Below are 16,362 nucleotides of genomic sequence, written 5' to 3'. Positions count from 1 at the left end.
ATAAACCACTGAAAAAGCTAAAAGTAATATATAAACGGTTGAAATACTTAAAAGCAAAGGACATTTGGTTGAAATAAATCACATGAGCTAAAAACAATTGATAAACAATTAAAATAGTTAACCTAAGCTAAAAGTAATAATTTACTAAAATAGTGGATAAACGGTTCAACTATTCAGCAATATCGTGCCAATAACACAAATACTTAGTGTTTATGGTACAATATTGCTTATCAAAGCAACCATAATAAATAGTTTAATTGTATGGACATTTAAAATATCCACATATAATCCCATATAATGAGTGATGTCACACATTTGGAAACATTGGGAATTGATAAAGAGGTTAGTACATCTGACAGGGCTGTGGGGGAACATCAGACCTAAAAGGTTGGGAACTACTGGGCTAACCAAAAATTCAGACATTTGAAAAGCAGCTCACCAGCCACACCAAACGGTCTTCTTAGTCCTCCAGTGTGTTTCTTGCCCTCTTTGAGCTCCATGCTACCAACTCTGATGATTTGACACACCAGGAAGAGTCGCTGCCTCATCAAGTCACTGCTGCTCAGGTCCTGGATGCAAAGGACAACCATAAAGAAGATTTATAATGGCATATTAAGTGATAAGGTGCATTAAATAGAAAAGGCGGTGGATTGTACGTGTCATCGGCCTGTTATTATGTGCATTCAAGTGGCAGGAGCTGCAGACCAGATGGCAAATATTACAGGATAAACACATGCAATAAAACCTGCAAACATATCGCTTTCCAGCATCTTTATGTGTTTATTTTTCCAAGTCGAAGGGGTCTTGACTTGTGTCCTTTCAGGAAGTAAATATAATGAGAAAAGCTCATCTCTTTGCCTTGATGAATGTGGTTTTATCACATTCTGAACCCCTATTTCCTGGTGGCACACATGCAAGTTGATACAGCGACTTGCTTGTGAGAAACTGCTGACTGTGTCATTAACATAAACAGCAGCAATATAATAGAGGCAAATGTATTCAAATTTTCAAAGATGTGCCATGAATGTGAGCCATTCAGTGAAACTTTAAGCAAATTAAGAGCGATCCAGGAGGCAAATTTTCTTCTTTGTCAGAGATTTCAGGCAGCGTTTGGACTGTTTCAACCTGAAGCAGAGGGAATACTGTTAGTGGGCTGGGATTCAGTTACCGTGAATAGCGCTGGCAGGTTGTTGAGTTTTTCAATTTCTTTAGGCATCCCCATACTGTCCCAGCGCACCAGGAAGTTCTCACTGCATGAATTCAAATAAGAAACACAGTTAGATATCTCATTATCCAAAAGCATCAGGTTAAATGGAAAATATAAAATTACTAATGTGAAAACTAAAGTGTCAAGATGATTCTAAGATGATTGCATATTTTGAATTGTGACTTGCCAAACACAGAAAAACAATAGCAGAAAAACTTGGCTTGCTGGTATAACTGAAATGAGCATAGCCACCACTAATGGTTGTTAGTTACACCTGCAATATTCCTGCAAATGAAAAGAAATGAAAAAGAAAAATTTCTGCTGTGTAAAAGGCCTAATGTCTTTTCTCTTGCCCTCTCCAGAGGGTCCAAAGGTCAGGGTCAGCTGCACAATCATTCCCTGGGAGCTGGAGGGGACTGAGTGTTTTTAGTTTTCAGACTTCATTAACATTCATAGAGATGAACTTACTTTGTAGCCACTTTAATTTTTTTTTTGTCTTAGAGGTTCTTTTAATCACTTCCATTATTTATGCTGGCACCGTTTTTGGCAAGCTTAGAATAGAGACGTTTTCTACACCAGCAAGCAGAAGAAGGAGCAGCTTCATAACACCTGAAACTAGTAGCCTTGCAGCTTTAAGTATTAATTTAAAACATTGCTGAAGCTGCTTCATCAGACCTGTGGAAAGTTAAGTGATGCGAATGCACAACCTCAAGCCACTATTATTATTCTCCACAGTTACAATAACTAATTATATTTCTTAATAATATTTTCTGATTTTTTTCACTTTGTAAGACTGCCCATGAAAATTGACGAAGTAGCAATACTAATGGTGGTAATTTTTCAAAAATAAAATGATTATTATCATTTATATGCATGACTTGGGAGGTACATCAACATCATTTTGATTTAAGTTTCTCTATGTATCATGCTGGAGCGAATGCTGCTTTTCCATGTTGCATAACAATTTCATGAACCTAAATTGACAATAACCTCACGTTAATACTTTATTGATGATTAAGGAAAAAAAGCAAGAAGCAAACCTGATGAATTCAGACTGGTCAGGGTCATACAGAGACATGAGCAGCTCAGCATCCTCTCCGATGTTGCATACAAAGTTTTTCAGGTTCATGAGCAGACTGTAAGTGTGCACCGTACTGAACAGGGTCTGACGCCTCATTTCCAGGTTTTGTTGCCGTGTCTGCAGGAAATCAAATGTGCAAGCAGTACATGGAAACAGACATTATTTGAAATGGACATGAAGTATGGTAAAGGTGACCAGGGCTCAACGGTAATGGTTGCCAGGTTAGGGACAAAATAGGAACAGCGAAATGTGCACCTAAAAAACATTTCTTATATCTCTTGCTTTAGTGATATTTACATATTGATTTTACTATCAAAACTGTACTGGTATTTTGTATACCAGGAATTGAGGATGGACACATTAACTGATTAAAAACAAACTACAAAGAGTTTTGCTCAGTCAGTCAGCCTGACAACCACTTTTAAAAGTTAGTGCTGAGCCCTGGTAACTGATATAGACAAACAAACTCATGCCTTCTCTTCTTGTATCCTGTCATCGACACTGCGGGAGGCAGTCTCGTGTGCCCGGAACAGACTGACCGTACTGGTCTGGTCAGGATCCAGTGTGTTTCCTGCTTCATCTCGCACCACCAGGTCCAACCCCAGAATCCTGAGCAGCACAGAGGATCAAACAGCACCGGCTGAGTTTACAGAGACAATCTCAGAGCCGTGACTCAAGCAAATAAAACTTTACAATGGTGTTTATGTCACAGGGCTCTTCATTGCAGTACAATAAGGCAGCAGGATTCATACCGGTTTCCGTAATCAATCTTTGCTGTGACTTTCTTTTTGAGTTCCACAAGGTCATCCTTAGGCAGCGTTCCCGACACTATCTGAGATCGATATTCGATGAGGCTGTAGGCCATCTGCTGAACACCCCTGAACAAGGCCGTCTTGTTCGCCTGTCAGATAAAAATGTCAACACTTATAACAATCCATCCTTCAGAGGTATGGGGAAAAAGCAGTCAAAGTGATGTGAATCAGTGTAGCACTGTGTGTATTAGAAACAAAGAGCTTGATAAGAGAGAAGCGATCTACACATACCACGTAGAGCTTGTGCCATATCTGTGCCCATTCCCTCAGAGTAGCCCCGAGCTCCAGCACCAGGGGCAAATCTGCTGGAATAATTATTTCTTGCTGGCTACCAGCCACAAAAAGAGAATAATAAGATATTGGAAAAGTGGCTCATCACTCACAGATCACGTCACATAATTTGGACAGACTCAAGTGCATTTCTATACATGATAAATAGTTGGATGGTTTCCTTACACAGCCAAGAAAAGCATTACTGAATCTTCACTTATGGTAATTACAAGTGCACTGCTATGTTATTGGCAAATGACACAGCGGGGCGGCAAACCAAAAGCAAAGTGGATTATCATCAATGTGATATGTTTACTGATATGTGAGCTCACCCGATTCCCTCAACTGTAGCCTCTTTCAAGTGAATATAGGAAGCTGGGAAAATGCCCTGAGGAAGCAATGGGGTAAAATCAGTATATATACATGACAGCTTTGGATAGAGGATAATAGAGTGGTAATGAAGCCCTTACCTTCTGGGATTTCTTGCGTAGTGTATAGCCCCTATACCAGCCTGAGGAAACATTAATTAACAAAGAGACAGTGAGGGAGAGGCAGTGAATGAAACAGGAGTGATGACAGTCAACCGTGTCAGAAAGACAATGTGGTAGGCTCATTTACATTGTTATGCATAGCATATCGAGCACCAGTTAGTTCAACATTTCATTTAAGTTCCTGTGGCAGCTTGCTTTAGAGAAGGGGAAAATGGGGATGTGCCTGGGCCTGTTGTGCGTTCAGGCTCGCTCACCTTCCAATTTCTCAAGTATGTGCACCGTGTCCCCCACCTGTAGACACAGCTCCTGCTCACCACTCGCCTCATAATTGTAGATTGCTGAAAGACAAAACAGGACCATCTTTTTATGAGAAACACACAGAGATTTTAATACTGTCAAGACTGAAAAGATTTCGACAAGTTTGGTTCCAACGAGGTCCAGTGAATTAAGAAAAAACCCCAAATCCCTTTTCAATCACTCATTGCACAGAGGAGGAGAAAGTCTATTTTTTCTAAGAAAGTTCTGGATCAGAGGTTGCAGTTTCTCCCAGGAAAAGGAAACCAATTCACCCTCCTTGATGCAGAATGTGAGACTCGCAAGCACAGAGAATCTTGATCTTTGATTTATTCCTCATCTTACTTTGTAACAGCACGCTGTGTGCCTGTGCAGCACGCCTGTGTGACTCAAATTTTTAAAGTATTTTGACAATTCCTAATTGAAACAGATGCCCCGAGGCTGTGTTTCCAGCAAATGGACTCTGCTGGAGCAAGTAACTTCAGAGGAGCAGAACTTAAAAAGGGCAATGGCATCACATCCTATATATTTCTGATATGATCATACCTCTGCGGCCTTTGGTCAATAGTTAAACACAGCAGCTTGTGCTTCTGCCAAGTGGCTCACCTGCGAGCCCTGCCCTTCCCTCTATTCAGTTTATTAACCTAGCAGCTTTCCTGTTGGGGACTCTGTTTTTCCTTTATAACTCTCTAACCAGGACACGTATGGGAGAGATCACACAAGACTACGCCTGCGCGCGCACACAGGCAAACACACACACACGCACACACATAAAACGAGACAGAAGAGAAACCTTGGCAAACAATACTGTAGCAAAGGTCTTTGTCATGACTTGAGGGAGCCGCAATAGCGAGCAGCCACTCTCATAGTCAGATAGAGGAACTATGAGCAGAGCTCTGCCCTGACTTGCATGGTGATAATGCTTGTTGCTTGAGGCTAGATTTCACAGCACGCTTCAACTGGCTCGGCTTATCGCACCTCAGTCTGAATACCAAAACTTGACGAAACACCGAATGTGGCTACCTTTCTCTCTCCGTGTCACAGATAGATTTTTCTAGCTTTCCATAACACACATTTGCCCAGACAGACATCTCCATAGGGATTCAGTGCTCAGGTTAAGACTGTGTTTGTGTATCCAGCCCATGGAGCTTTTTAAATATTATGTTAGACCCATTCTGGCTGCTGTTGTTAGGATATCATCTGTGCAGGTTCAAGTGAACGGCGCCTGACTGTGAAATCCTCATCCAGTCATCAAAAGGGAAAACAAACACTGAAAGCTAGATGGGTTCAGAAACACAGCAATACCAATGACACCTTTCATACTTTACTTTTTTTGCCCTTAAAGGGATTGGTTTGAAGTGGGCTTGTATGAGGTACTTATCCATAGTCGGTGTTTTACCTACAGTAGTTGGCGCTCAGCATGCCACCAGTTTGGGAAGCAGGCAGGATTACCAACACAGAAGCTGAGCCATGTACTGCTGTGGACAGGGGCGGCAACAAAGTGTGTTTTAGCCACCTAAAAAGGCAGTTTCAGTCATTATCAGTTTAAGTGTTCAGTGTTATATTTAGAATATTTTTACTGCTATCTTTACATTTACAGCCCTTTCAAATGGGGAACTGAAGCCTTTTTATCAAACTATGGACTCTTCAAAGTGGCCCGACTCCTTTGAAAATAACAGTAATTTTACATTGCAGAGCATGGGGGTTGTTGGTCTACCGCTAACTTAATTGGTTAACTCCACTGTGTTATTATGCAACTCTGCAATCCCTTTAAACACACACAAAACCATAAAAAACTAACAGATCGACGCAGTGGTGGACCAACAACTCAATGTTCTGCAACATAAAATGACTGTTTTTATCAAAGGAGTTTAGTAGCCTTGAAGAACGTATAGATAACAGCTTTAGTTCCCTGTCTTAAAGGGCTGACTGACAGCAGGCTAAAGCAGTGAAAATATGCTAAATATACAGTACACTTAAACTGATATTGGTTATCTAGGTGGGTCATTTTTCAGGTGGCTAAAACACATTTAGCTGCTGCCCCCATCCACAGCAGTACATAACTTGGCTGTCATGCTGTACTCCTGCCTGCTTCTCCAAACTGGTGGAATTCAGACTGCAATCTACTGTAGGTAATACACTGACTGTGGGTAAGTACCTCATATAACCACACTTCAAAATGTTTTGAAGTATCCCTTTATGGGGGGGTAAGTAAAGAGTCACTGGTATTGCTGTGTTTCTGAATCCAACTGGGTTTCAGTCTTTGTTTTCCTTTTTGATGACTGGATAAGTGGTAATACTCTGGATTGTTTCAAGTATTAGGTACATATTCAAAGTCATACTAAGGCTTCAAATAAAAATGTCCTCACATCACAGTTTTGGTATCTCTGCTGAATAAACAAATGATTTCAACAGAAAGTTAAGGGCCTCGGAGCTAACACAGGGACATGCTGTGCTGTTTTATTTAAAAGAAGACGTTACTGACACGCTATGAATTCTCTTGAGAAAGTGTATTTGTTTGCAGCAGGAAATTATTTGTCCAGCCACAACAATATCGAATGAAACGTGCACTGAAGAAATGACATCTGCCTCTGGTCATGCCGAGACTGACAATGGTCCATTCACCAACTTGACACAGTGTCCGGGCCTGGCAACAGCATGGCACTGTGCCAAAGGCAGATACCCAGCTGAGCGTGTTGTGATGCCACACTGTCTGAACTAAAGGCAACAGTCGTGGCCCCGGCAGCACGGCTCATCTGTACGACTCAGAGACACACTATCTTCCTCTTTAACTTAAAATGCTGAGCCTGAAGCTGCTGTAGTAAATTCCAATAAAGCCTCAATCTGTGTAGGTTCAAGTTAATGTGCATACTAATGTTAAATCAAAGTCAGCCTGATTCACTCTAAATGATTTATCATAGAAGTGGATTAGCCAACAATTAAAGAGCACTACGGCTGAACAGTTTGAGCAGCTGCTGGCAGCTCATCAAAGTTAACACGTTTCAGCGACAATCCATTGTTCTCATCACTGACTGGGTGTGAGTGCAAAACATATACAACTGGTCCAAGCTGATGATACACACAGAAACAGAAACACCACACAAACACACTAAAAAAAAAAGAGTCTAGCAACAAAATCCTCTAACATACAGATAAGCAGGTCCACTGAATGCATTCCTATTCTCAGCAGGGAGAACCTCCAATCATAAACAAAAAAGAAACAAAATCGTAAAGCCAGAAATGGGGCGGACATAAATTATATTTGATAAACAGATTTAACAAAAAATAACAACCATCACAAACCATTTGACTAAACTAGGGCTGCAACTGATGATTCTTTTCATTATTGACTAATCTGCCTATTATTAATATAGGGCAAAATTTCCATCTCAGTTAGTCAGAATCCAAGGTGATATGTCTTATTTTATCAGTCCCAAACTCAGTTTAACATTAAATAAAACAGAAAAAAGCAAAAAATCTCTTTATTTGAGAGGCTGAAAAATTGAAAAATTACTGTAACGATTAATTATCAATTGGCAATTATATTTCTATTGATTGTCTAATTGATAAGCAAACTACTCATTGCAGCTCTATATTTAATTATTAAATAAATAAAAATCATCACAATAAAAGGGGTAGTAGTTTACTTTGAAATCAATGACATAAAGAGATGTTACATAAAAAAAAACCTATATTCGTTATGACCTAATGAAGGTCTTCAGTAAGCTACCACTTAGTGATGTCCAACAATATATATCAGACATCCAATATTATCAAAGGCCTATCAAAGGTATTGGTATACATGTTGTCAAATATGCGCCAATGTGAAAGTTGTTAGAATATATAGTATATAGAATGCAAAAAATAATGATTGGGGATTTTGAAATAGTGTTTATTTTGATTTCTTGTTTATTTAAATGGTCTGTAATCGACTGGTACTGGACATGCACCATCTAATTATTTTATTTTTATGTATTCTTTATTTTATTCTTTATTTTATTTTTTTTAATTAGTTGACATTCTATGTGCAGTGTATAATAATGTGAAATATTCTATAATAAAAAAATATTTGTTGAAGAAAACAGCCTTCTAAGTACCTTTTCATATCGATGCGGAATCAGTCCACAATCCACATGGATTCTATTCTCCCTCTTACTTGTATTCAAGCATACATAAAGCATAAAGCTACCAGAGAAGGGAGAGATACAGTATATCTAGAAAAAGTCATTAGGTAAAAGCAAGTCTATTAAAGTCTGTTTTTGAGCCAATTCTCCTCAGGCAGGACATTTCAAAACATAAAGCCTTCAGCAGAAGAGCCTTTAGCCTCCTGTCTGCCGTCTAGACAGCCAGAGACAATCTGTAGACCTTAAAACTGTGCTCCAGCTAATAAGTCCTTATAGGTTATCAATAAATCAGAAAGTTAATTCTCAAGTTCAAACCTAATCGTGCAAAGAAGGGATAGAATTAGACTGGTATGGGCTCATCTTCTAATTCTAGTTAAAAAGCCAGCTACAAAGGAAATTACAATTGCCTTCTCTGAAGGAGAGAAAAAAACTCTTTCTCCAGGTTCCTAAAGAACTACTCAGAAATTAAGTCCGAGTTTTAAAAGTCACGACTGGCCATTCAACCATCTGGTCGGTCCATCGAAACTGAGAACAAGGTCAACACTCATCTAAGCAGCAGCAGCATCAGATATGACATCGCAAGATGAGCAAACACGGATGTTTGGATTGCAATCTATGGAGGCCGCAAATCTCAACAGCTTTAGATTTGTTTTGCTAATAATAATACGCCCATGCAGCGCGTAACACCTGCACAGCAAACAACTTTAAGCCCTTGATCATTTTAAGGAAGCTTATTTGTTATTTATTGCATAATATTACCAAGTGGAAGCTGTGGCTGAGTTCTTGAAAACCTCTTTTCACACGACCACAGTGAGAGCAGGCATAAGTCAGGCATTATGACTTCAGTGACTTGAATGGCAGTTCCCTGAAGAGAACTCAACGTAATTATAGAAGGAAGTAGTGCTGCTTGTAAGCAACTGTACGGCATTATCATTATGAGTACATTACAGTACAATACAAGAACACGAAACATGTACTCCTTATAGTAAATAATATATTAAAAAACGCAACGCAAAAATGTTTTTCTCCTCCTTGAATATTTGAGATTTACTGTGCAGACTGACAGTAAAGGGCTGATTTTACATTCATCTGTACTCAGATCTGAGTTCACAACTTGTTTGGGAGCAAATCGTGGCCCAATATGCAGATTACACAAGTGTGATGTTGACACCTGATGCCTCCAGTGCACATACATTGAGCGCGTGCTTGTCAGCGAAGTATGAGACAGCTGTATAACTTTTAAAATTATACATATTTGCATATTCAATATATGGATTTTTCAAAGAGGGAGAAAACGCTGATGTGTTTTTAAGCATTTCTATCTACTAGTTGACTGAATTCAAAACAGCATCTAATATACAGGGATCATACAGCTTTTTAAGCTTTTTAACTCAAGCACATTCAAGAGACCTGAAGCAAAGATTTCTAGACTGTCAGAGTCACACCATCACAATAGACACAACTGCAAAACAATTTGATTAATTAATCTGTGTACATTGTCACTTGCAGCTGTTCATATTAATTTTGATTGTATGTTTTGTCTGGTGTGAGACGCCTGGACACAATCAACAAATAGGACGGGATTGTTCATTACAAATATGAAAAGATGTTTGGTTTACATGAGTATCTGTGTAGAAGCATCTGATTATGTTAAAAATGGGAATGGGTTAAAAAAAGGAATATTTGATTTCAAGCACATACAGTGAATTTCTGAGCGAAGAAAGAAACCATGTCAATGTCAACCAATTCTAAAAATGAAAACTAAAATATATAGCTAACAGCATTTCCAAATTATCCCAAGCATTTTCAAGCAATTTTCTGTATTAAAATGTCTGTTAAAAAAAGTTATATGGTTATCGGTGCATATTGGACAGCATATACGCACCTGGATACGGTTATCGGCCAATTTATATATCGGTAAGGCTATCCTTGTAAAAATGTGTACAATCCCTGAATATATAATCCAATCTATAAAGAGCTCTATAATAATTTAACACTATACTCCTATATAACAAGGCCAGGCTTTCTTCTACAATGTAGAAGAAAAAGATCAAAATCAATGCAGCAGAAAAAATGTTTTTGTTTGTTTGTTTTTTCAAGTTTTTTTTTAACTCCACATATTCTTGTCAAAAACCTGGTGACTACATTTCCCACAATGCAACTCAACCACCACCAGTTTGGTCAAAGATTTGGGTGTGTTATTTATTCTGGTAGCAGATAATGGAGCCTCAAGCTGCTCGGCTCAAGCTTCAAAGAGGGCCAAGAGGTCACTGCTGTCTATCTCCCCAGACTTTGCTTTCATTTTCTAACTTATAGTCTTCAGCACCAACTGATGCTGACACAAGTTACATCACTTGAGGCAGTTTATCAGATTTTACGCAGCTCCCTTTGGAGCCACATAAGGCTTTATATTGCTTTTTTTCCTCACATATACAGTGTACTACAACAGTGTGCTGCAACACCTGTTAACAAACTGTGATGTGTAAAATCGGCGGAGTTCCCCTTTAACTTCCTGGATTACTGCCATTTAGCAAGGGCATCAGTTGCTAACAAAAGTGTAGTGCTGTTTATGGAAGCTGTCCATTAAAACAGCCAGCTCCATCTGCGATTTGTTAAAAATCATGTTAGCATTTACATGGTTGCTCATTAAGGAGACCTTAGCCTGAAATCTAATAAAGCCATGGGACGTCATTTCGGATGCAAAACATGTTAAAACAGAGATGGAGTAAATTAAACTAACACGTTGCTGATTTTAATGCTTCATTGGAGTCTTGGGTGCAGTGCTTCTCTGCACCATGTAAAAAATTAGGAAGCTATCCTATTATTATGGTGTCACAAATTCACCATTAAAGATTGTGATATCTTAAGCCCCATATTATCCACATTTCCCTGTTAGCTAGCAGGATATAATTGATATTATCAGAAACCTTGTGACACTCTCTTTCATCTCAAAACGTAGATGCCTGTATTTGGGCACAGCCTGGGTTGACTAATCGGATTAAAAATGTAAGACCTTGTACAGGGTCCGATGGCATTTTAAGGATTAAGTATAGTGTAAGTGACTTCTGCCCCGTTTCTGAGGGAATGGCAGAAAAATGGCACAATCACACAGTGCAACACTTTTGAACGCTATACTGGGATCTAAAAGGATTAACACATAAAAAAAATCCTCAACATCAGCTGCTAAAACAAGGTCATATATAACCAAGTAGGGTGTGTTTGTGCAGCAGAGCACTTCACCTGCTTTTTTTTGTCACAACAGCAACAAAGCACACAACACCTACTTTTAAGTTGCTTAGAGGATCCAGGTTAGAGCAAGGTATTTGCAGACCTGGGCTCTGATTCACACATATTCCAGAGAGACTGTACACTGGGTGTATTCACTGTTCACACATGCAGGGTTTTCCTCTTGTGTAACCCATCTGCTGCACACCAGGAAACATTGTCTGTCTGTCTGTCTGTCTGTCTGTCTGTCTGTCTGTCTGTCTGTCTGTAAAAGTGTCTGTAGCCTTAAGCACAGATTCAACAGTGATTCAGTACTGCAACCAATGACCAGCCTACCTGTGCTGACAATTAACAGTAAACCCTGAAAGGAATGAAGCCTACTAGTTGTCCTGATTTGCCTTGAGGGTGTGGAGGACTACCTGATAGCATGAACATGCATGCACAGTAAGCCCACAAACACACACTCACACAGCTATAAATGTGACAGGGCCACACCTTACTGCAAGCAAGTCCACATAGAAAAACTGGTCAAACTTGTGAAGTTGAAAAGAAACACAAAAAGTGCTTAATAGTCTCAAAAGACTGACACAGTTAAGCCCCAAGTGTAGCCAAGCGGCACTGACAAACCCAATGTCTATGCAAATAGTGCTCTCTTATCTGACATGCATACAGTAAAGGCACGGCAGTGGCTCCCATGTGGGGCCCTACAGGAGTCCTGGGGGGGGGGAGGCTGCAAGGGACCTTCCAGCAAAATGGGGATTCATTTAAGTTCACTACAACTTCCACAAGTCAGCTCAGCGACGTTAAGTACAAGAATGACTGGTATGCTCATTGAACTCTTGGCAGTTTTCCACGTTTCCTCGCCACCTATTTTGGACAGTTAGGCTGTACAAGAATGTCTCCTACAAACAAATATCCACAGTCCCTAAGACAACATGAAGGGTAAATACCTTCGTAATTTAAAAAAGAAAAAAGTTTGTGAAACCGAACTGGGCTACGGTGTCTATCTCCACCATGTACCAACAGGTCTCCAATAACTTCCCAACTTGAGTCCCCCTTTCCCTTGAAGTTAGTTGGGAGTTCACTCGCCGAGCAAAACACACGTAGCTACATTTGAGAACTTACCGACTCCGTACTTCTCTTTTTTAGTAGGTATCCAACGGGTCATTTCGGGGGAATACGTGAAGTTGTCTGAAAAAATAAATAACTATATACAATTGCTTAAACGAGGACGGGCGGTGCACTCCTGCTCGTCCTGAGCTCTACAGTTCCGCCATCATGACTTGTAAACGGGGAGGGGAGAGGAGGGCACACACGGCTAGGAGAGGAGAGGAGAGGAGAGGAGAGGCGTGAACCATGAGCTTCCCAAACTACCCCCACAACAACAACACAAGTCCACACTAACACATTACAGGCTGACACTAGTTTCATCAAGGGCTTCGTCTCCTGAAACCTCGTGCGTGAAGCCGTATTACCCGAGACATCAGTCAATCGATATCTGTAGCCATTCCTCATAAATCCTCAAATGAACTCAAATTGAATTCAGGGAAATTATAATGAGACTGACCTATCTATCCCTCGTTTTGCTTCAAGGACTCCGAATGGTGTCGGCACTCCAGTTTTAGAAGCACTGCCACACAATTTGACAATCTAGAGGAGAATAATTAATTCAAACCAGAGTTATAAATCACCGATGTGTCATAAATAAGTTAACACCAGGTTATTGTTTTTAATTTAAAATGAGATTGAAATGCAGACTTCATTCTGCCGCTCACATTGACTGGTTTAAAGGAGGCCTCGGCCTATTGTATTCTGAGTGAGCATAAATGGGCTAGATCAGGGACATAATTATAAGTCCCTTTCACACATATATCCTGCTAATTTACTGCCATTACATTCTACTACTCATCCAGAAACAATTCTGTCTTGTGGCTTTTTACACGTTAGAGCAATGCCAGAATAGTTGCGATAAGGGCAAGTCATGGTGGCAATGAACACCTATAATAAACAAATATTAACAATAAACAGTTATGGATGCCAACTGCTATAAAACTGTAAAAGAAGATGGGTCAAGGTAAGATGTTTATTTATGTGGCAGAAGATGTCTATTATGAAGTATTTTCAAGAACATAGCAGGTGAGGATTTGTTTTTGTCCAGTGACAATGCTTTAACAATGTTTTTAATATTCAACAAGATTGCAGGACAAGACATGTGTTTCTGTGCTCTACTTCAGAACACTAGATATATTTTAAGAACCGGATACTGGACCCAAAGACGATGCCTATTCAGTCCAATGAGAATTACTTGTGTCACGCATACACCAAAACAATTTTCTGGCCTCTGGGTTTACTTCTGCATTATGTGACCCTCTAAATATGTACAGTAGCCTATTGTCTCGCTGGCCCCGTTCACGTGTTCTCGCTGGATCCATAGACTTGACATTGTGATGATGTCACAGATTTTTAAATCACTTTTCTCAGACAGGTCTTCAATTATTGTGTTCCCACTTGGGATTTTTAGCTGCAATACCACAAGTGACTACTAGGGGAAATTGGCTGCAAGACTGAACCTTTGGAGTTCTATGATTCATACATGTTTCAGAAACATGCATTTGCACAACTACAGATTTTAAAGCATCATCAGAGTCCTGTGATTGATCTTTCATCAGTCAAACCTAACCCTCTACATACTTTTCCCTGCAATGTTAGTGCTTTTATACAGAAGACACTCATGAAGGCTTTTCCCCTGTATGTTACTTGGTCTTGAGGTGGGAAATTGGCAGTACAGATTTCCCTAAATATATCAAGCCCTTCTCCCATTTTCACATGACATGCAGAAAATGTTTCTGATCATTTGAGTGGTAGACGATGTTAGTTATATACTCATATATAGCTACATTGTTTACACAAGCTAATGGAAGTATGACGTGTCATTTCAACACGGCCAGTAAGTCACATATAACGCCCAGCACCCTCTCTCCCTGTCCAGTGCACTAATTTACAGCTGCTGGCTGAGATCTGGTAGTCCACTTAGCCTTTTGTTTGCCCATCACGTGTGTGTGTGTGTGTGTGTGTTTGTGTGTATGTGCATGCGTGCTTTCTGCTGCCACTGGTCAGCCAAATGGTGCTGTCAATAATGTTCAGCCATCCAGTGCTTTTGTGGTTCCCTTTGCCAGAGTGATGTCCCCCCCCCCACTCCCCATCTATTGTGATGTGGGTGCTTTAAACACAGCTTGTGGTGAATTAGTCCTAACACGACACAGCACAGTCTGATTGAAAGCTATTATTGAATCTTATTATTTTACAAGGGACAAAGCCATTGAACATATGGCAACTGCAAAGCAGCATTGTGAAAAGCTTTTTACTGGGCAAAACAGATTTTTTTTTTTCAATAAAAGATGCCTTTTGATAAAACTTTTGAATTGCTGCCTTTTTGTCCACATAATACTAAAATAAAGTTAGACAAGGACAAAATATGTGACTTTTGTTGTCGTTTTCAGACCCAGTAGCATAGCTGTGGATTTCAAGGAGGATGCAGGAGACTAGTCCCACCCACACAAAAACCATGAAACTAGCAGAGTACTTTTATTTTGATGATTTTTTTTCCACCATAAATTGAAAGAAATGAAGCTCAAAATTTGCTGGCGGAGGACCCCCAGACCTCCCATTTCATATATGTGTCCCACCAGTGTTCAATTTTTTCAATCCAAGTCGTTTCAATTTTATTTTGTTGGCCAAAACCACAAATTGGCCTCAAAGGGCTTTATATTTTGTACAGCATACAACACTCCCTGAACTTTGATCCTCACACGGGTTAAAGAAAACCTAAAAAAAAAAATATGTTGAAACGAAGGCTACGCCCCAGCAGTGCATTTTGCTGCTGCTGTTTGTTCAATAAACCCTACACAGCAAAGGATTTAAACACACTGACTGAGCTCAGCCTGAACATCAGGTACTAGAAATGTATTTTTGCAGCTATATGTAGAATTTCCAAGGTTGTTGCTTGAGCTGTTACACATGATTATTGTGACCTATTTCTGACTGAGCTGTAGGTGCCTCCTGCTCAGGATTTATTGTAAAGGGGGCTTTAAATCTGCTCATGCCCTTTTGCCCTCTGATTCTCTTTTTTTCTTTTGACAAATTCTCTCACACATATTATGAAATGTGAAGAGTCACTTTTGGGTTATTAAAAGTTAAAAACAATCAAATGTGCAAAAAGGAATACAATATTGCCATCACCTGACTGCTTTGTGCTATTGCATACAATAGACTTCAAGAATGTGTTGCACTTTGTTGTGGCAATGCATTTTAACTGTCTGCTTCAACATTACTTAACTTTTCCCCAATAGCATCTTTAAAGAGAAATCCTTTAATTCTGGGTATGTTTTTGCGTGCATGCATCACATTATTGTGTGTGTCAGCTTGACAAGCAGAATTGAACTCTTGGGTTCACTCAGAGTTGAATGCTCCATAAGTAATAGGAGTAGACAGGCTGAATCTTGACTGGGGATCTCCACCCCCCACCCCCCATCTTTTCATTTAGATGAGATTGTGTTATGTCTCCTGTTAAAACTCCCTGAAATAGGTGCAGCATTTTAGAAATGGTGGTAAATACATTTAAAAAAAATCATCTGACCATGTGCAGATGTGCAAGCTAAATGGAAACATATGCACATGTAGATACAGAGCCAGAACAGCTGAATGTAAAGACTGACTGCACTCACTTTTTGGATAAAAGTTAGCTGCATCTATTGTAGATAAAAACAAAATGAAGCTACTTTTTTTAAAATCCGAAAACAAGGGCATCCTGTCTGTTTACTGTGCCTAAGGCCTTTTCAGTGTGTCATCAAAAAGACAC

At 39.7% G+C, this 16,362-nt stretch overlaps 1 protein-coding gene across 1 annotated transcript in view; it reads right to left on the bottom strand.

Annotated features, from left to right (window-relative positions):
* Positions 1-12,789, bottom strand: part of dock5 (dedicator of cytokinesis 5) — a 38,057-nt gene extending 25,268 nt beyond the window's left edge. The window contains exons 1-10 of the mRNA XM_059337043.1: positions 12,630-12,789; positions 4,116-4,199; positions 3,841-3,881; positions 3,703-3,758; positions 3,332-3,428; positions 3,041-3,189; positions 2,762-2,897; positions 2,248-2,405; positions 1,169-1,250; positions 440-569 (exon numbers count right to left, since the gene is read on the bottom strand). Coding sequence (XP_059193026.1) covers positions 440-569; positions 1,169-1,250; positions 2,248-2,405; positions 2,762-2,897; positions 3,041-3,189; positions 3,332-3,428; positions 3,703-3,758; positions 3,841-3,881; positions 4,116-4,199; positions 12,630-12,672 — 976 coding nt within the window. The 5' untranslated portion in view covers positions 12,673-12,789. The remainder of the gene's footprint in view (positions 1-439; positions 570-1,168; positions 1,251-2,247; positions 2,406-2,761; positions 2,898-3,040; positions 3,190-3,331; positions 3,429-3,702; positions 3,759-3,840; positions 3,882-4,115; positions 4,200-12,629) is intronic.
* Between the last annotated feature and the right edge of the window lie 3,573 nt (positions 12,790-16,362).

Source organism: Centropristis striata, chromosome 7 (assembly GCF_030273125.1).
Source record: "Centropristis striata isolate RG_2023a ecotype Rhode Island chromosome 7, C.striata_1.0, whole genome shotgun sequence".
Lineage (NCBI taxonomy): Eukaryota > Metazoa > Chordata > Actinopteri > Perciformes > Serranidae > Centropristis > Centropristis striata.
This window is presented reverse-complemented; position numbering and strand designations above follow the sequence as displayed.